This window comes from Anoplolepis gracilipes, chromosome 17 (assembly GCF_047496725.1).
Source record: "Anoplolepis gracilipes chromosome 17, ASM4749672v1, whole genome shotgun sequence".
Taxonomy (NCBI): domain Eukaryota; kingdom Metazoa; phylum Arthropoda; class Insecta; order Hymenoptera; family Formicidae; genus Anoplolepis; species Anoplolepis gracilipes.
The window spans coordinates 803,433-825,783 of NC_132986.1; the positions used below are offsets into that span (position 1 = coordinate 803,433).

General features: G+C 35.0%; 1 protein-coding gene across 5 annotated transcripts in view; it reads right to left on the reverse strand.

The window, feature by feature from the left end:
* The window catches only part of Tsp26a (Tetraspanin 26A), a 109,887-nt gene that overhangs the window by 13,145 nt on the left and 74,391 nt on the right, over window positions 1-22,351 (reverse strand). For 3 of the 5 annotated variants that reach the window (XM_072909687.1, XM_072909689.1, XM_072909690.1), the window contains 6 exons: window positions 16,042-16,162; window positions 8,577-8,650; window positions 8,126-8,200; window positions 6,893-6,991; window positions 2,252-2,380; window positions 2,084-2,134 (listed from right to left, as the gene is read on the reverse strand). In XM_072909687.1, the coding sequence (XP_072765788.1) occupies window positions 2,084-2,134; window positions 2,252-2,380; window positions 6,893-6,991; window positions 8,126-8,200; window positions 8,577-8,650; window positions 16,042-16,162 (549 nt within the window). Of the gene's footprint in view, window positions 1-374; window positions 486-2,083; window positions 2,135-2,251; window positions 2,381-6,892; window positions 6,992-8,125; window positions 8,201-8,576; window positions 8,651-16,041; window positions 16,163-22,351 lie in introns of all 5 variants that reach the window. The other 2 variants (XM_072909688.1, XM_072909691.1) reach the window with 1 other exon arrangement.

Consider the following 22,351-nt stretch of genomic DNA (forward strand, 5'->3'; position numbering starts at 1 on the left):
AAGAATGTAGTCTCGGTAATTTTTTAACCCCAAAACGTTTGCGAAAAGCGCCTTTTTTCAATCACTAATTCGAAAATTATTGATGCCTCGACATTTTTGAGAAAAAAATCTTCTCCAAATAATCTCAAGAATCTGCGAGGTTTTTCACCAATTACAGGACACCCTGTACATTTAATAAACTCACTTTATATGTAAAGATGGAAATTTAAATTTTCGGATTACGTTCTAAGCCGAAAGATAATCGGCGAAAGTAAATTTCGCCGAATCGATTTCATCGAACGATGCGCAGTTTGACAGATCAGTTAGTCGATCGACGAGCAGAGAAAGTTCAGACTTCCCAGCTTGATGGACGACAGTTTTCAGGGAAAGAATACCTGCAGAACCATGGTGCTGACCACGGTACCAGCGACGGGAACGAGGTTCAATTCTAGCCACTCCTCGCCCGCTCTTAGGCAACCCCGTTCGAATATACTCCTCTCTCCCGTCTGCATTGGCCCGAGGGGGCAAATAGAAATGATTTAAAAAGTCGGCAGACACAGAATTTTGTTTAACAAAGCTCGAAGAACTCGAAAATGGGTCGCTATTGTGAACCGAAAACAAATGTCATCCTCGATGATTGTAAGAGGTTGAAGTGAATAAAAAAAATGCTCGTTTCCTTCTAATTGCGATTCCCGCACACAGATATATATATATATATATTTTTTTTTTTTTTTTATACGTTACCGCGAGAATCTACAAAGCGCACGCCCCGAGGGAAAGAGAAAACTTAAGAGGGTTTTATCGACTGACGCGCGAGCATAATTTAGCGGTTTAAACCACAGGGGGAAAGTAAGAGAAATGTAATAAGGTGTTCGTGATGCTCGCTGTTGCGTGAAGTGGTCTAGTGCGAGTGTGCTGTAACGAGCGAAAGAAGGGGAGAAGGGGGGAGGGAGGAAGGGGGTTATTCGTGATGGTACACACGTAACATTAGTTCTCTTCCGCGTACTATATTTTTGCGAAATCCGTCTGCGGTGGTTTACTTTGTTCGAAATTATTTTAATTTGTAAAATTGATCAAGTAATACTCGGATTTAATTTTTATCAATTTATACGATGCACACACAAATATCATGTTGAAAATAAATAGCGACGCTTTAATATATACCGGCTCGGAAAAAGCTCTTTATCGTTATTTATTTATTCGCGTTTTATCGGCTCGTAACGCATCGCGGTGCATTAACGAACGGCCGACAAAAAAAAAATATATAATTAAGCGATGAGGGTTTCTCGATGAAAATGTAATTAGCGAAAGCGGGTTTCAAGAGCCGTCGTTACATCGGGGGATGATATATCTACTCTTAAAATAGGAGGCGGCATAAAAGTTCTTATTTCTCTTCCACACTTTCTCTCGTCCCTTAGACTCGAGCCATTTTCTCTCTAATTAAGTTCCACGGTTTCTTGACCCGGGTCGTTTTTTTACCCGCGCTTGTGTAGATATTGTGTAATCCTGGGCGCGCGGCCTATGCAGAACTAACTACCCTTGCGAACTACCCTCCCTTATCTCAAATCTGGACTGGCGCGATAGAACGCAATTCCAAAGACAAATTATTCGGTGCCCCTTCGAGGCATGTTTCCCTTCCTGGTTTACCGTATCTCTCGCGAAATAATGCAAGTTTCGAATCGAAAACAAAACGAAACTAGAAACGGTCGGAATACTAAGTTGTCACTCAAAACACTAGAATGTAATGTAGGTGGGAAGTTTTATGATTGTTGATGAAATATAATAAATAAAAGAGTTTTGTTAAAATGTATAGGATCTTTTATGATGAAAGATTTTTTTTACAAGAAAAATTTAAAATTATAAAAAGAATATAAGGAAAGAGAAAAAAAAATTGAATAAAAATGATAGGTAAAAAAAATAGTTATTTTTTTCATAATTGAACAATATTTATAATGATCGACTTTTTTTACATCTGAAATTTTGTTTCTATTACTTGTTAGTTATTACTTTTGCAATAATATGACGGGAGAAAATAATGGTATTAATTAAAAATATTTAATTGGTATTAGAGTGAGTAAGTTGAAAGTAAGATATTAATACTTACATAACTAGGCTTTCTAACGTCATAGCCGCACTGTTTATTTTTAATAATTTCCTGAAACAAATAAGAAGATTGCTTGACTTTCAACAATTGTGCAATTAGTACTTGATGAGAAAATATTTTTCAGAGCGGCAGAAAATTGCATATACTAATCACTGTATAAAAAGTTACATTAGGTTTTCGCTTGCAACAGCTAAAAGGCACGCCGCACGCTTCTCTCGAGCCGATGTCGCTCGACGAACAATTGAAATAATTGTTGCGGTCCCAATCCTTTGGGCCTTCGATACCGCAACATTGCAACTGAAAAAGATAAAAGACGGTAAATTTTATAATATTATACAATAATATACAGCTTTATAATTTTAAAACAATATAATAAATTTTTTTAAATATAGACTTTTAAAATTTTATATTAAATTTTTTTTTTTTCATTTTCGTTGATCCATTATATCTACAAAGCGCTAGAATTCGTTTTCTACACGTTTTCTATACGTAATAGTCGGGTGGAAAACTCAACGCTTTAAAACGTTCATACAGACGAGAATGTTATCTACATGAGGGCAAAGTTAGAGAATCGTGCTCAAAGCGCATCAAGGGGATATTTTGCATTATTGGCGGAGTTGGCGCAGTCCCGATATGCAGTGCCGATATGATCAATCGTGATCGAATTTGCGATGAATACCGCGGATGAAAATATGAATTTCAAACGCCGTCATAAATAATTCCGGCTGCGCCGGGAATTGAGAAGCGATGCAATATTAAATACGCGATTTATATATATATATATATATATATATATATATATATATATATATATATATAGAGAGAGAGAGAGAGAGAGAGAGAGAGAGAGAGAGATCCAGTCGCGCGCGATGAGAAAAAAGAGAAGAAACGAACCGGCGCGTATCGTCCAGCGGCGCCGAGGTAATAAGAGTGCGAGAGGAAAAAGGAATCCCGTCGCAAGCAGCCGAGGGTATTAAGGGAATGAGAAAAAGGCCAGAGGACGCGACATGGGTCGGATTTGGTCAGTAACGTTCGCCGGTCCAAGTTTCGAGACCTTCATTAAACCTCAATATCTGTCTTCTTTACGAGAGCCCGAAGCGTCTTATTCTTTCTCGAATACCCGTATGTGTCGTCAATGGTCAATTCAGCATTTTTTTTTGTTCACACTAATCCCACCAATCGCCAGATCAAAAAATTGCAGGTATACATAAACGTTGCAAAAAAATATATAATATATACTACAACATTATATGAACGATACACAAGTTCAAATTTATGTACACAATAAATATAGCGATATTATTTATATTGTAATTTTACATATTTTTTTACACAACGTATTCATACAACGCGTCTGATAAAGATCCTTTTAAAAGCGATATTACTTCTGTATACAAATATGCCCTTGACATATTTCGTACGTCAATGATTAAGTTTTAAAAAACAATTCGTTCGATTGCGAGCTTGCAAACATTAATTCGTTTGGGAAAATTACTTATATGCATGTAAAATAGGATGGGTAAATACTAACAATTAATAATATTGTTATGTATTCAATACATTAATTAATCAACCGACTTGGGCGCATGTCTCGCGAGTTTATCATATAATTAATTAGCCACGGGAATATTCATATTTCTCGGTACGGCAGTGACACGATAAAGATATTTTGCATTTAATTAGAGATACAAAAATGAATTATAATATTATATATAGCGCAAAGTAAGTATTAGATTCTACACTGATATATTAAAAATAGGCAATCGAGATTCTGGGAATGTTGGCTAATTCGCTAATTGAATTTATTATTAATGGCGGGGTCGCGTGTGAAGAAAAATGCTTCTTTTGTCATTTCGCACGTGTTATACGATTCGATTACAGGCGATTCGTTACCGCTGATATAAGAAATGGTCATAACGCAAAGCCGATATATCGAGAAAAAAGGGAGAAGGAAAAAACTCTGTATCGAGGACGGAAAAGTAATATCAAGCGGATCCCGGCCAACTGCGTAATTTAGCTTATTTGTTTTTAGCGTCGTTTTATTTCAATCATTCATGCGGAACGTTTCAATTCGTTCCAATCAAATATTCATAATACGAAACACGAGCGCGTGGAATATTCATATGAGACGCGAATACGCCGAGTATTGAGATACGGGATACGATTCTCGGTAGATTTAATTATGCGCTCGACGCACTGTATGTACAGACGATATCAAGCAACATCGACAACGGACTCTACTTACGTATCGACCTTTTGTCTTTTTTGCTGAAACTTCGACGGGCCCTTAAATCATGTGGAAATAAATATTCACACGTAATGTAAATACACGAACAGTAACCTGATCGTTAAATTTTAATTCGTTTAATGCTTGCATCGCGTCATTGAACAGTGATGAAATTAATTTAGATTCTTTGATTGCGATGTTGAATAATGTTTCGCGGAGCAGAATCACACGGTAATGACATATTGTCATTTAAAAAAAAATCAACCTCTGTGAGAGAGAAATTCTGTTAGATCTATAATCATTCCTCTTGATACATCCTGTACATTGATCTTATTGTTGGCTAAACCAACCGAGTGAGCCAATTGATAAGTGAGATGGTGACGGTAAATATGCTCGTCATCGTACGAAGTCGAAGTACTAAACATTTCATTAACCGCCTATAAATGGTACCGAGTAGATCTCAACGAGGTCAGACAATGCAGTATACGGCAACTCGGCGGTATCTCGGTTTCCTCGGGGTTGATAGGATTGTCGAAATTGCTCGTCGACATACCGGGCGTCCCTATTGAAATCTCGCCAACCACAATTGGTCGGCCGACCATAGATTAATAATAAATTCTAAGATACTCGCGTTTTCATTGTCGCCTGAAACGCAACTGTCATATTTACAAATTAAATGAGATCCTTCCTGTAAATATCACTGTCCTTTTCTCCCTTTATACATGTGTCACTTTTGGATATTTTACGTTAGACTAATTCTAGAAAATTGGATTAATTGTTTTGACAATAGATCTGTCAAAACTACGACAAAATCCTAAGTGTATTTCTGATAATTTGATTAATTAGATTAGATAGTAAAGATATGCGCGATAAAATAATCTTTTTTGTTTTATTTAATTTATTTATTTATTTATTTATTTATGAAGAAGGCTTTAATATGATATTATCCTTAATATTAAAAGTCTAAAGTTGATAACAAAAAAGTTATATCACCTTAAAATTGCGAAAAATTTGAAATTCGCCCCCCGTACCTTCAAGCATAATTTCCAGAATTTTCACGTAACATGTTTATACAGGCTGTCTTGTAATTGGTGAAAAAGCTGGCAGATTCTCTTGAGATCATTTAGAGACGATTTTTCCTCAGCGGAAATGTCGCGGCATCAATAATTTCTGAATTATAAGCGATTAAAAAAAGGCACTTTTCGCAAACTATACTTTTTGGAGTTAAACAATTACCAAAACTACATTCTTCAGTTAATTTCAGGTGGAGTTTATTGTATTAAAATTTTAATTTAAAGCTTAATTACAAAGATATGTAGTGACAAAAATTGCAAAGAACGATGACGTCTCTTGATATTTTCGCTGAGGAAAAATCGACTGCAAATGATGTCAAGAATCTGCCACTGACAGATTTTTCACCAATTACAAGACACCTTGCACATAAAGCGCTAATGTAAGTGCTCTCAACAAGACTATCGATTGCCGACAGAAATTTTTACCCCTATACTTTGAATATTCTTTTCGACGTGAACATCTTTCTGGAGCTGTTCTATTAATCATCGATGGCATAAGAATATATGTAATCTACTGGGATGGTTGAGTCGATGATGGAAATTCGATGTTTGTGGACTCATCAGCGGTCTCTGAGGCCCGCCGCTCGCGTGTTTCGACATTAACCGAATCAATTCGCAAATATTTCCATATGTACTCGGGATGCGCCATAATTCATGCATATACGTGGCTTGATCGATGGATCCAACGAATATATATATATATATATATATATATATATATGTGTATATGTGTATATATAAATGTATAAACGTGGATAAGCTTATTGCGACATATTCCGTGACCAAAGTTATTTGTCCCCGGTCTCTCTCTTTCTCTCTCTCTCTCTCCTCCTCTCGCGGGCTTCGTATTTTAGTTAAACTGCGTTTCTATATTGAACGCACGCCACGGATCTATCGGTTGAATTAATTCTCGCGGTTCCGCCGGATACTTGGCCGAAACGTAAATCACACCGTCTGGTCGTCGTGCTCGCCAAAGTCTGGCGGATCGAATGAAATTTTCGCCAGATCTATGTAACGAGTGTGTGGAGTGTCGCGTGCGGTTTACCATCGACTAGCTTCTACTGATAGGATTACCGAAATTGCGGCAGTCTATACCCGAGCGGTTCCATTGAAATCTCATAAACCACAATTGGACGACCAGATATCGATTGCCGAATTCTGCTATTATATTACGCGCTATTTGGGCGGTCGCGGAAGCTGATCTCGGCCAGATTTTCGTCGGACTCGGACTCGATAAAGTTCGCCCAAGCTTGGGGCGTATCGGTAACCGTCTAACCGCACAATTTCCCGTGCTACTTAGGAATGCGCGCGAAACGGCTCTCCCCTTTCCCGCTATACAGATACCACGTGCACGTTTATTAAGGCCGCCGGTATACGGTTTTGAGTTCGGTTATTTGGCGGGATATCGTATGTGAGGGAACCGCGTGTGTCGGAATTATATTATTGAATCCACGGAAGAGGAAACGTGCGGTATATGCTGATGTAATTGAATAATTTTAATCAACTTGCCCAATCTTCTTGGATCCAGTCGATGAGATTTTGCTGATCAGGATCCTCCCGATAGTGAATGATGAACGCTTGGAAGCCTCCCGTAGCTTGTGACTTTATCTGCGTAATAAATAAAATATCATTTTAATTAATGCAAATCTTTCTACCTATATTAATTATATAATTCCTACATCTATTTCAAATTACAGGAGGTACATATCTCCATTTATTTACATTAATAAGAGATTCAATAAAAAAAAAAAAAAGAGAAAAGAAAAAACAAATAAAATAAAATCGGAGAGAAGAGAAATGTCGAAGAGATGGAGAATCGTGTAAAAAGTTTCACAATCTCTCGGCCAAGTTTTATTACAATCGGTAATTTCCGACTGGCGGGATATTCCCTCTTGCCGGCGATTGACGGCTGTTACAGGCGGTGCAGGTGCAAATACTCAAGAACGAAACTTAACTTTCCACTGGTCGTAAAGCAAAACGACGCGCATTAAAACGCGAGCTGCGCGCGATACGATAGCGCGCCGTTTGTTGGTTGTTCAAATTTTCCGCCGGCGCGGCGGAAGAAAATTCTCGTCATGTTTAAAGGATACGGTTAATGGAATTAATTAGTAACCCGAGAACTTGCTGCATAATTATACGCAAACTTCGTCGGCGCACGGCCTAGGCTCTGTTCTACGTGTTCGTCTTGCTTGCGAGCGCGCGTGCATGATATTCCCGGCGAATGAGATTGTGAAATATGCACCGACGAATATTGTACAATACATTCGGCTTATTCGCTTTGATAATTCAACCATGCTTTCCTGTAGTTACTGAATTAATAAACTCTGTAAATAGAAACGATTACGAATGAACGCGGCAAAATTGTTTCGAGGAACGAGCACACTTGTTTTGCAAATGTTCAATTTGCCGGAAATCTTCTGAATTTTAGCAAAGCTGTATATTTTGCTAAATTTTATTCGCACGAATAATTAAATGCCTACGGCATGCAAGATAAAAATATGATACTGTAAATTATAGCTGATATAAAATATTATCTATCATTTATATATATAATATTTTATTTTCATATATTTCCTACATACACATTACTATAAATATATATATTTATTATGTATATATGTTATGTTTAGTTTCACGTTTTTCTTGTTATTATTATTACTATTATTATTATTATTATCAATTCTTGAAAAGTAATTAATCAAACTAAATTAAACAAAGCATTTGGATGAATGAAATATTTACCCAATCTTTGAAAATGAATCCTAGGACACCGACAGTCATTTCCATTAATAGTAACAACGCCAGAAATATCGCGTACTGCAACAGTAAATGCGAAATTAAATCTGAATGAAAATCCTTGTAAGATCTCTGAAAAGAAGTTAATTTTAGTAGCCATTATAGTATCGTTTCTTGTTCAAGACCATCTTTTCAACCGCCATACGATCGATCGTTATCCTTCGAGGAAACTCTAACATCCAAAGAAAGCTGAGTTTCTTTGATTTTAAATACTTTTAAAACGTTACATTTTTCAAAAGACAAACTTTTTGTTTGATCCCGTGGGAACGGACAAGGCAGCGGTAGACCATAGATATCACGTAACGAACCGGAAGCTCGATTAAACTTGAAAGTTTCAAAGATATTGAAGAATTAAAGTAATCCAGCGAGATCTTAATTGAATCGCAGAAGTGCTTACCGCGGCGAGGAGGCATGTGTTCTCCCGTAACGCGCCGACGCATCCCGTGAAACCGATGATAAATGTCACTGTACCTGCAACAGAATAAATAATATCGGATACTTCGTCTCATATATATATATATATATATATATATATATATATATAGCGCGCGAAATATGTAATGCGAAAAACACATGAACGCGCATTCATCAATGTATCATATAATCGTGAGTTATGAGCGTGAGTCCCATCGGTGAATTCATTCCCGCATCGACATTCCCGCACGTGAGATTCCAGCTACATTTATAGATTGACTGTAAAATATCATAAAAATCATGAAAATTTAAAATCGGACACATTAAAAAAAATATACGATGATAAAATCAATCGAGATATTTTTTCTTATCTTTGTGTTTATTTAATTCTTACATTTTTAATTTTTGACTCGCGAAATCGCACGTGATATTCCAGGTACATTCATAGATTGACTGTAAAAAATGTATTAAAAATCATGAAAATTTAAAATCGGATACATTAAAAAAAATATACGATGATAAAATCAATCGAGATATTTTTTCTTATCTTTGTGTTTATTTAATTTTTACATTTTTGATTCCGCGAAATCGTGTAGAATTTATTAATCGAAACGAAATCAAAAAATTTGTAGAATTCTGCAATTTTATCTGTCTAATAACTTTAATTCACGTAGAACATACATTGCGTGTGGATTTGCGAACGTTCGTAGTTATACAAGTAATTATATTAAAATTCCTCCATGAGATTCAGTTGAATTTCGTGAGAGTGCGTCATCAGCGGTACCGCGTTGCACGTGTGACGTTAATGCGGAATATTTATGAAATTATCTGCTACTCGCGGACGAGCATAATGAGCGCTGAATCAATTCCGTGTGTATGTTAACAAAAAGTTGGCGAGAGCACAAATATGTGAAATTTACTGCTATCGCGATTAATCTGAACGCAGCATTTTTTAATTTTAAATTTAATATTGTTGCAACGAAAACACAAATATTAATTTTTAAATAATATAAAAAGATCAAACTCACGTAAAAACATTATAAAAAATGTTAATGGAGTTTGCATCGCGTAGAAATGAATTCGCAAGCGAAAATTTCAAAATTGAATTTTATTTATTTCTACGTAATTAAATTGGAGAAAATAATAATCAATATAATGTGCGTGCATTCATTAATTTTTGACAAAAATTTGAATGTTTGTCAGATAATAAATTTTGATACGTAGAATTTATCCGGCTCAAACGTATTTGAAACAATTAAAGCAGATTTTATCGTACCCAGCATTGAGGGAAATGGTTCCGATGTGTTAAAAATTAATAGTTACATCGAGGAAACGATTATAAGCCAAACTCGGCGGACTTAATGAATTTTATCTATCATCGAAAGTTATAAGATTTTTAGGACTTATTCCGGAAATGGAGGTAACTTTTAATCCGATGGTAAAGTGGGTGCGGTAGCGTAGAACGAAGCTTTCAAGTAACTGAATAATTAGTCCGGAGTTACTTCCGAAACTTTTGTTAAGCCTTGCCGCGAACTAAAAGAAAATGGCAACGACAGAACGCTTTGCGCCCGGACGAAAAGCTCGACGAAGAAAAACGAAAACCGCGAACGCGTAGGAACGTGTATCTATTTGAAAGTGCAGTTGGAAAATTTTTTTACAGGACGTTAAAGCTGTTACACGGTAAACTTTACAACTGAAAGCATAGAATTTATTTTAATTCACATGAATTTTTTTAATTAATAATTATGCGATTTTGTGACCACTGAAAGAGTGTCCTTTCGCTTACGTCGCATCTCAGCTTGCATTCGCGTTAATATTTGGCACATACTCCATGTTTCATAAAAGAGACGGTAGTAGGTGTGAGCCGAATAGTAGCCGAAAGGGCTTTGCCGTCTCTGCAATATCGCGACGTTGCTTTATGTCATATGCTAATAAAATTGCATGAAAGAGAGACACGTTCGTTTGATCTCGACTCGCGACACGTGAATATAACGGGGAATGTGGACCGACGAAATTCGTTTCGATTTTAGATTTTCCCGACTAAAAAATATTTACAGAAATAGAGAGAAAAAGAACTTGTTCTGGATGACTCGCCTTTCTTTTTCACCGATGGATTTTAAATAATTTAAAATTGATTTTTCACGGCGCACTTTAATTGTACGTCATTTTTCTGCAATTATTTCATATTTAATTTTGCGATACCAATATATTCAGTTGAAAATGTTTGAAATTATATGAAATAATATCCGATCAAAATTGGGATGTACGCAGGCGAGAATTATTATGTCGTATTTAATCGGACGCATTTATTTAAGGATTTACGGAAAACAAACGTAATCCAGGATTTAGGGTTTCTTTTTGCATTATAGTTGCCATTTATTCGAAACGTCACATGGTTTTAGCGGGCAGCAGTGCTAATAACTTTAGTCGAATTTCCGAACGTTTCCGGGATCCAACGCGTATCAGGATTTATGAACTTCGAAGTACGGATTAATTTTGAGAAATGGATATTTACAATATCAAAAACTTTTGGAATATAAATTTTAATTTGAGGGTAATTTTATTAAGTGTGACAAAAGAGAAACGTTGCCTTAAATTAAATGATTTGTAATATCTGCATTATATTACACATTACGCAAGTTCATTCTATACGCATTAACCGTTCAGACAAAAGTGTAAGCTATTTCTAAATGCCATTATAACTTTTAGATGTAGCGTATCTAAGTCTAAATTGTTGTTATCTGGCAATCGTTACACTAAATTAAGCGCAAGCCAGAAGAGGTAGAATTACTCGTCAAAGTAAATGGAAGTAATTGGAGCATAGGATAATCGAAAGCCGGGCACAGGTCGATGGAGCACGTTACGCAAGTACGAAATGATTAACAAGCGCGTCGCTTTCCTAAGTATACGAGATATAAACATTATGAGAAGACATCGATTATTTTGAAAATGTCGCTTGAACTCTGCAGCTGATACCTACCCCGTGATCATCCACATTAAATTTTATATTTATTACAGTTATATTGAAATTATATCATTAAACGACAGTCTTGATATTTGATTAGTTATAGCAAAGATTCGTAATATGAAATACCAGTGCGCTGAACAAACTCTTAATGACTCAAAGTCAAACAACGAGTAAGTTCGCTGCTCTCTTTAACTCTCCGAATTAAATATTCACGCAATTGCATATATATTCACCGCTTTGAACTGCAAATATTAAACTAATAATACTTAGCTCGCGTTGCAGTAGTGGAATGAATAATTAAATTAATCGAGTACATTCATCTTGTCAAAACTTTAACACTATGTAAAATGGCGAATAAGTTTTAAGAATAAGTGTCAGATATATATCGTTATCGCTCTTTCTCTCTCTCTCTCTCTTCTTATTTTTAATTTTATAATATTATTGCATTTAATAATTAAGCGTGAATGTTTTTAAATGTGATTAAAGTAAATTGAGAAATGACTACTACTATTGCCACCGGATCCGATTAGAACGCGAACGAGGACGAGGAGGAGACGAACACGCTCTGTCTCTCTTCGCCATCTCCTTCGAACTTGGAAGAGATTGTTTCCACAGTCTCGGGACAAACAAATAGATGAGCTCCCGCAAATCGGTCCCTCCTTTCGTACTCGAGCGGTCTCCCGAGCGTACAATCCGTTGTTCTTTCGGAGCATCGGATCACGTGCAAATTCGATTTGGGCCACACGACATCCCGCAGAGAACGTCGTACCTTGAATCAGCCCCCGTCTCAAACCAGGTTGGATTCGGTCGCCGGGAACATTCCCGGAAGCATTCCCGCCATTACGGCTCGGTGAAACCGCGGACGGCTGACCGCTTCGCGAGTGCGAGCGGCTTTCCGGAGCGCAGAATCTCCTGGAATCCACGTGTACACCCCGGTGGTAATCCGACTTACAACATCGCGAGGGTAGATGTGAAGCTCTCTGGGAACGTATTTCTCCTTCTCTCTCTCTCTCTCTCTCTCTCGTCCTCGTTGTCTCATTGGTTGGAAACGTGACGTTCGCAACCCAGAGGAGCGGCGAAATAAATCGGGCACAAACCTCGTCCTAATTTTATGTCCGATGCCTCGCTGCCGGCTCGTATCCAATTAAAACTTTGGCATCGTACTAAAGAGACAGACAGACGGAGAAAAAAGGAGAAAGAGGATAGGGTAAAACAGGGCGCGTAATCCGTTTGGCATATTTGCCAGCGAGGTATCTGTATTAGTTGACGGAATATTACATTCACGTGGCAGAAATAAAGAGAGAATGAGGATGAAAGAGAACGCGCTTATGGTGGTTAATGAAAATGTATCGAGGATGGAGATGCTTTCTGTATTCTTAACCCTTTGTACACTGTATATTTTAATTAACGTTCCGCTAATTCTTGAAAATCTTCCCAGATTTCTTTCTCTGTGACATTTAGGAATTTTCTCCGAATCCAGTTTTCCTCGTGGAAAATATGCATAAAAAAGTTACGCTTTACTCTAATACGTTGTAGGAGAAGTTGTTCTAATTCATAATAACAAACTAAAGTTTGACAGTAAATGTTTGTATACGTCGTAAAATAATTTATTTTTAATAAACTAATAAAATCCATTTACGACTTTCACATGGGGCTCTGCTCCCCACACAGAATAACCTTCCCTAAAACATATTTAAATGGCAATAAAATCCGTGAAGTGTAACCTTTATGCAATATTTATCTCGATTAGCAATGATAAAAGTTTAATGGGTTTAAAGAGATAAATAAAAATTTATTACGACGACGTTGAAATAATCATTAACAGTTGCAACAGTTTCGAGTTTTTACGAGAAATCTATCCGTTTTGTATCAATATCTTCATGCATGCTAATGACCGCGAGCATCATGCAGTCGATTCAGTACTGTGAAAATGGGTCGTCGCACAATCGTGACCATCGACAAAAAGCGTCGGGCTCTTTTCCTCGCGCGTTGGCAAAACGCACCCTTTAACGACCGGTAATGTCGCGTGCACACAGCTTATCTTCCGCCTTCGCGGCAAGGAAATTGTGTCGTTACCTTTGGGACTCTGATTCATAGGACCGCATTCGGCGTCGAGGCCGCAGGTATCATTTATACATTACCGTTATACGGCCCCGACATTATTTTTCATCCCGTCATTCCGCCTAATTTACTCGACGTTTTATGAGGGAGCGAATCGTCTCGGGGAGAACCACCGATCGTTTCTTTCCGATCTATCTCTCTCTTTTTCCTATCGGCTTGATGTGTTAATCGTACTTGCCGTGTTAATTGAAACAAGTTTATTATATTGTAAACACGTTTCTCTAGAAAGCTTTGATAAATGTTGACCTGATAAATAAAACTTTATTCTCGTGTTTAGAAAGAAAAAAGTTGGTGACAATGTAATTGTTTGGAAAAGATTGTAAATTGTGTTGATGGATAAAAATTTCAACCATTTGAAGAAGGAGAAAATCTCCTAAATGCGAAAATTTATTATATTATAATAAGCGCAAAAAACTCTAATCGTTACGTTTAAAAGAATTAACTGTCAACAAAAATATAATTGCTATTTCTTGATAATTTTTCTTAACACGGTATTACTTCTCGTTTTTCCAAACTATTTTAAACTTATATCAATCATTCATTAATCCTCCGCTACATTATTAAGAGAAATGTTGTATAAATCGGATTAGCGGGATAAAAGTTTTCCAATCTTTAACATTTGGAAGTTGTACTCTGAAAAATAAATTACAGAGCGCGAATAATAAAATAATCAGATATTGATTTTCAGCTTCAGAAATTTTCAGCTTCCGATTTTAAATTATCGTAATGGCTCTTTTTATTTTGCAACGATAACGTCTTGAGTGATCAGTTATAAGAAACAGAAATGGTAGACATAGTCTGTTTCTATTTGAACGTCAATTAAATCTTTCTTCTTTAAAAGGAGATGATATCTGTAAAATATCCTACAATTCACTCAACTTTGGTGACGGATACTCTGCCGAGTCTAAGAAGAGAAAAACAAAAATATAGTTTTTTCAAAAGAGAAAAAGAGAGAGAGAGAGAGAGAGAGAGAGAGGAGGGAAAGAGTGCTTCTCTTGAAAGATTTAAACTATCCGGAAAATTCACGACTGTTCGGACATCTTAATTTCCGGCCTGCATCGTGCTTTCCTTCTCGGAGAGAGAGAGAGAGAGAGAGAGAGAGAGAGCGATATATATATATATATATATAGGTGCAGTCTCCTGGCGTTATCCAAATTACAAATCCGTGCTATTGTTGGCCGCGCATTACGCGATTTCCGCGCGTGCGAAATTTCGCGGACGAATTAGAACGAATGTCATTCTCGGGCAACTTTATAAGGTCAGCGCGCGACCGAGCGGCGTTAATACAGAAATTAAGTTGAAAATGGCGACGGCGCGGTCGTGCGAAATGTTTTCGCCGACGGAAGCGATGGCCACTTCGCAGGTATTTTCGAGGAAAAATTGCGATCGCTGTCTCCGCTCCGGGAACGCATCAAATGTCCGAATGGATGGGGACGAAGCTGCGATTCTCGCCGTGATCAGACGGCGCGTTATTGAAGTCGTTTTCCTCCCTTATTACGACTCGTTCTCGCCCTCGTCGCGAAAATCTACGATAATATTTTTCTAATATTCTTTTATTTCTCTTCACAGACATTATTAGACATTACAAAGATCTTTCTCACAAATGTTTAAATTTTTAAAATACCTTCAAATTAAATTAAATTTTAAAAATACGATTTACTTATTTAACGAAATAAATCTCTTTAAAATTGTAATTGTTTAAGTTGTTTCTCTTTTTTATTACAATTTGTTCTTGTTTTCATGGCAGTAATCTGTGATAATATTTTTTTAATCTCCCATTTTTCTTAATAAAAAAAAAAATAGTAGATAGTAGATGTATATAGATTACACATATATTAGATATTATAAATTAAATTAATTAATATTATACATTAAATATTATATATATATATATATATATAATAGATATAAATATCTTTCTAAAATATTTAAATCTAAGAAACTTTCTCAGAATTTATGTACTTGAAGATTTAAAGAAATAAATTTGCGCGCGCGTGAGTTTTGACAGTTCCAATTTAACATCTTCACATTACTCTGGCGTAATTTTAACAAAAAGTTACAACGTATTTTCTCCAAAGTGACATTACATCCGATAATATTACTAAATGGAGAATAAATGGAAATTATTCGGCGTACGGTAGGAATTAAAATCTTTGGCAGTCTCAGTTTCTAACGAAGTTACGCGTTGTATATATATATATATGTATATAATTAGGATTTACCGCTCTTCATAAAGTTTAGCTGGTCGACGCTCGAAGTCGCCATAATTCTTCATACGAGTCGCAGAATGAACGAGAGAGGTAAAGACAAGAGAAAAAAAAGACAAAATTAGAGGAGAGAGAAAAGTACTGCTACTCACCGACTAGAATGAGGATAAATGCTGGATCGAGTGCAACGTTCGTGAGGCGGGACAGGTTGTTGAAGGTGTCCTTTTCGGTCCATGCCCAGACGCCCACTGCCATGATGCCCAGACCGAGCCACTGCGAAAGAGAAACAGAAAGGGGGTGAGAGTCTGAAATTTACTTAAGTGAAGACGAATATCGGCGGCAAGTTTCCGACCGGCCGAAAACTTTTCCCGAATTGTTTTCGCTCCGTCTGCCATATTTGCGTAAACAGAATTTTTCAATTATCTCGAAAGGGAAGAGCAAATTTCAGTAGAAATCTATTAGATTAGTGTAAAAAAGCCTTGTTATATTTATACGAGATTAAAAACAAAATTTATTATATTTACATCACTTTATAGGGGAAAAAGAAATTATTTTTATTAATCAAAATAATTTTCCCACGCATATATTAAAACTTTGATATTTTTTTTCTATTTAAAAACAAAGTAATTATTTGTTAAATCTTTAATCATTGATTCAACGTAATTGCTTGCGAATGCAAAAAATTAGCACGCACATTTGTGCACTTTTAGGGAGACAACTACTCGGCGAAAATGTCGAGGTCTCTCAGAGTATGGCGTGCTCGATTGCACCGTGGTGGATACGATTACCCGCGGATAATGAGAAAAGCAGCGGATAAGAGTGAGAAAAAGAAAAAAAATCGAAGTAGGAATAGCCGGGATTTAACAGCTTTCGACCGTTAACGCTCTTGCGGCGATCCTTGTACACGTAGTTAGGTCTCAAATAATTCGTAAACGATCAAGTTTTCCAGAGTGCTCCTCTATAACCGGATCATTTCATCGACGATTCTTTTCGCTCGCGTTTTTATAAGCAACCATGAAGCTTTGAAATTCTGATTTTAATTGTGAGTGCCTCTCTCGAACGCGGCCGGCCAGATCGATCGCGGTCGCAACCGCGAATTCCCCGCCGCCCCAAATGTACCAATTAAATTTGAAAATCTATTCTTTATAAGTGGGCTTTTGCTATACACAATATTTCCGGTTGTTCATTTTTTTTAATGATTTAAATTTTAATGACTTTAATAATTCCAATTTTTTAGCTCCGAATTTTTTTTCACGATTTATTGGCAAAGTATAATTTTGTTTGTCGCATATGTTTTTAATGTAAAAATGAAAAAAAAAAAAAAAAAAACTTTTCCCATTAAATCTAATATATAGTGAAAGAGCTGTACGCGTTTGTGCGTGCAAAGTTAAAGTGCATAACATTTATAATTCCGTTAATCAAGAGAGCGGCGCGATGTAAGCTTTAATATTACTCTGACCGATGCGGCAACCGCATTTGCGGAGAGATTGATATTCCACATCGTGCATTTACCGACGTTAAATCCACGCAATTACCGATGACACACGTAGAGCGCATTCGCGTGACAAGACCGACTTAACTTGAAGTAGCTGCAACACCTGAGGCTGCGCCCGATAACGCGTATGCATCTCTCTCGCGGGGTAATCGGCTTTAATCTCCTGGGGACTCAGTTTATGACAGCGCGCGTAACTATTCTCCGTTTGCTTTGCGTTCAATAATTTCCACTCGCGCGCCATACGAGGCGGAATAAATGGGTCATGGCCTTGTGCAGCGTCATATAAAATTAGAGTCATATATATATATATATATATATATATATATATATATATATATATAGACACACACATGACGATATACACATGTACTATAATTACATACATTGTCGGTTATAAATCAGATTGTTCTGTTCTGTGAACTTGTATAACAAAGATCGATACATCTCTCTCGTGATTTAATTTGCGCATAGCAACCATCCAGTTTTACAAATTTGTTACACGGTTTTATGGGCGTATACTCGTCGGTGAATAAAAATTAAATCGTAAGTTTGAAAGTTAAACGATCTATGCATGATAGTATCTCACGCACGATAGTATCTCACAAACGACCTGGCGACTGGTCCCCTTTTTCCCATTGTGACCGATTTGACGGAAGTTGAAAAAGGGCTAAAAAGAATTACGGGACGCGTTTGAATTGTTTGCGACCTATTCGCGGTAAATCATCTCGAAGTCGATACGAAACACACCGACATGTAAAAAAAATACACGAGCCCATACAAATGTATCTTTGAAATGCACGACGCCTGTTGTTTTTTTTTTTTTACAAGTAACTAGAGTGCCAATTTGTTAGTATGGCGAAATCATCAATGAATGACCATTGGTATTGAATAGATACTTTAATTTATAACTGCGTATAATTTTTAATGGCTATTCTGTGTTTACGTTACGCAAAATATAATTCTACGTGACTCTATTTATATTTATCGATGCATTTATTTTAAGCGTTAAAACAGTTGCAAACTTTTTTTCGGATGCATCAATTATTGGCTGATCGACGTGTATTGATAAATCAACAAAAAAAAAAAAAAAAAAAAAAGAAAAAAGAAAGGGGAACACGTGCGTCGAATGATCTTCTATGGATTTTTGCGCATGCTCTTGTTTTTTGAATAATGTATGAATAACTTTTTCCCATTTTATGGCAGAGGTTCGTCGGTATTTTATTTTCACATCAACGACCAACCGTTAATAAAAAATTGTCGCCCGAGACGGTGTTTCGCTCTCTCGCCTCCCGTCAGTGCTATTGCACGATGCAACTTTAATGCACAAGTTTGCGGGATATAGAGAGAAAGAGAAAAAAAGCTGAGACTGTCTGGTCATAAATGCGTTCTCTTATATAGTGCAATAACGAATTTGCTATACGTATATAGTATTTATTCCTATCTCTGGATACGTGTCATGACCATGGGCGTCACGTGTCATTCTGATGACAGCAAACAATTTCTCGGTGTCGCACAATAATTCACGATCGAACGGTTTTTGCGTGATCAAGACTTGTAATGTTGAGACACGAAGGTGACGTCGATTACATGAGTGACGCATGTCCTCCTTTTTCGCTGATTACACCGAGATAAAAATATAATTTGCGTATGCGAGAAAAAAAACCAAAATTAATTATGTGATACAATTTTATTATAATATATATCTCGTGTTGACATTACATGAATTTTTAATTATTCGGAACAGTTTTGAATTGCGGAAATTAATTTTAAATACATTTATTTTGTTCAGAATATTCATTTGCTCCGGTGTGATTTCGGAAAATGAGATGAAATATTTTATTATAAATATGTTAAGCGAATATCAAATACATTTGTGCGCACATATTTTATTTATAATAACTAGGAATTATTTCAGGAAAATTCACCCATGTATAGTCATTGGTTAGTATTCTCTCTTGGCCCTTTTACTTTCTCATAAAAGAAAAAATTTGTCCAAGACATTTTCCGTTTCATTCTCTTCCGACTCTTTTAACAGTTTATTTAATCAGGCATTCATATGTCAGTGGAGAGAACAAAATCTGCAATTAGCAACAAAAGAACACTAAATTGCTGTATAGGTTTTATTCAATTGTGCCGAAATGACTGTGCCAGCTTAATATACGTACTGATAAAAAAATAGTTATTTTTACAGTGACTTATATAAAAGTATATTGTATATTAAAATGAGAAAATTGATAAAAGAATTAATAGTTTTCGAGATATATTATTGTTGCGCTTTCTGATTGATTTTAATTAATTTTGATATTCATCTTTGTACTGTCACTCATTTACAAGCATTTGCGCAAAAAAATATGACATCCTTTTAAAAGGTAATATATTAACTTTAATATTGAACTAAAAATACAGAACACAAGGGACAACAAAATTAATAGAATAATAGTTGTTTGAAAGATGACTTTACAAAGCACTTTAATAATCACAAGACTTTACAAGATATTAGTTCCGTATATAAGTTGTCCTTGTTAATTAATAATTTGACAGCGTGCTAAGACATAATCTCTTGAAGATGGGTATAGTAAGTTTGACTTGCTACTTCAGTACGGAGATGAGACATAAAAAGATGCGCAACATTGTCCTCTCTTTTCAAAATTCTCGTCTTAAGAATCAATAATGGATTTATTTTATTTATATGCTTCAATTGATTGCTATATAGACTTAGCTTTCAAACAGTTAGAATATTTTATTAATTTGTTTGTTGTATATTCTTATTGTTGATAAAATATTAAAATTAACATATTACTTTTTGAAAAAGTGTTATTATTTTCCGCGCAAATGTTTGTAAATAAATGACAGTACGAAAATAAATATCAAAAAACGATTACACTCAGAAAGTGACAACAATATTATAATCACGAAAATTATAAATTTTTTTATTAATTCTATTTTAATATACGATATATATACTCTTATATATAAATGTGTATAAAAATACCTTACCTTTTTATGTTAGAAAAAGTATTTAAATTTATATTAAAAGAATTTTCTATATGTACATCCTATAGAATTATAAAAGAATAAGAAAAATATTATGTATAATTATATATATAATTAAATATATAAAAAAAGTAATTAAAAGTAATTAAAGTAAAATAATAATTTTTAAATATAATTTTAAATATAGATTTATATATAGATTTTTTCTTTCCTTCTTTATTTAATAAATTGAAAAAAATTAATTCTATATAAAACGCTCGCGCTGTTTGCTAGTATTTATAAGAAATTATTTTCTTCTTTTACAAGAAATATATTAATCTAATATTAAATCTATTAAACTGTTAAACTATATATTATTGATTGGTTAATAATGTCGAATAAATTTTATCAAGTTTTGCATACGATAATAAATGCAAAGATAACAGTATGATAATTATTTGTAATAAATAAATAAATATGTTACGCACAAGTTTATTAAAAATATTATTTATGGAATTATAATAGTTATTATAGTAAAATAGTAATTTATATTTTATTAAACATGCACTTTTACTATTTTTATTATTTGGAAGTAGCATGTAGCGCACGCTTTACCGAACTGTCAATAAATTAAATTAATATTCAACATCATTGATCGTTAATCAGACGCACAAACAAAGTGCAGCAATATAAATCTCGAAATTCGACTTGAACACATTTTACGGGTTTTCATTACTTTTTTTATTATGGAGAAGAATCGCGTATATTTCTTTATGATTTTTGTACTGTTTATCTTGATTACTAATCAATACACGTACCGTATACGTTGAAACTCGCTTTTTGCGACGGTTTTATGATGCATTTAAAATTTTTATCCCGCTGTCTGCACATACTTTTGCATTTTAAAGAATATTTCTCGCGTCTCCTTGTAAACAGCTTCTTTTAACATGGAATATGTTATTTTAGACACGTTACAGATCTGACAAAGTGTGTTGTGTCCTACATAGCGAAGTTAATTATGATTGTGTTATTCGTGTGATTTATTTAACCTGTTTGCTATTTAATTTCTCACAAAATTGCATATACAATAGGTCACATTAATTTTTTGTTTCGCATTTGCATGCTTAGCAATTTATTACCGAAAACACATTTATTACTGAAAACATTTTCGAATTTTAATACTGTCGCTCGTATAACAAGTAGCAATTAAAATTCAATTTTTTGCGGCGATTGCAAGCATTGTTGAAAGAAATTAAAACGTTTACTGATCTTAATGTAAGTGATAATGGTATGTTTCAACTTTGTTAAAAATGTTTGGAGAAAAAGTTTATTAAGCGATTTTTATCGGATTAATTAAATTTAACAAATATTTTCTCTGGTTAATTAACGAAAACAGATAGCTTTATTGCGCTGTTCGACGATGAAAACTATTGACAACAAGTAACTTGTTGAAAACAACAAGTTTCGAGAAAAAAAAAAAAATAACACAATCAACAACGCAGTCGGGATGAAACTTTTCCTTTGAACAAACGCGTGCGTGTTGACGTGACCGAGCAGCAAGTAAATAAAATGTTTATTGTGTTAAGTTAATATTTTTTCAACGGCTCTTTATCCGCGAAATGTTTTTGCGGCAACGTGGTCGAAATCTACGTGGCATATTCCGCTCAAAACGCAGTACCCGCATAAAAATATGCGCTCTTGTGATATTAATTTTTTAAACGACCGTAGCGGGACACACTTTTTGCTAGAAAATACACGTACAAATCACATTAATCGACTAAGTATGTCACGCATATATTCCTAGCATTATTATTTTTTTAATGAACTTGTAAAGTTTTTCTTACTAATATAATTTGAGTTTACGTGTTTGTAAAATTTATAATTTATTTTTACAAGATTATTAAAAAATGGTATAGGGTATATTTATTATGTTGAGATAATTAAACTTTCTTTTTAAATATTTTTTTTACATATTAAATATTATTATTATTAAT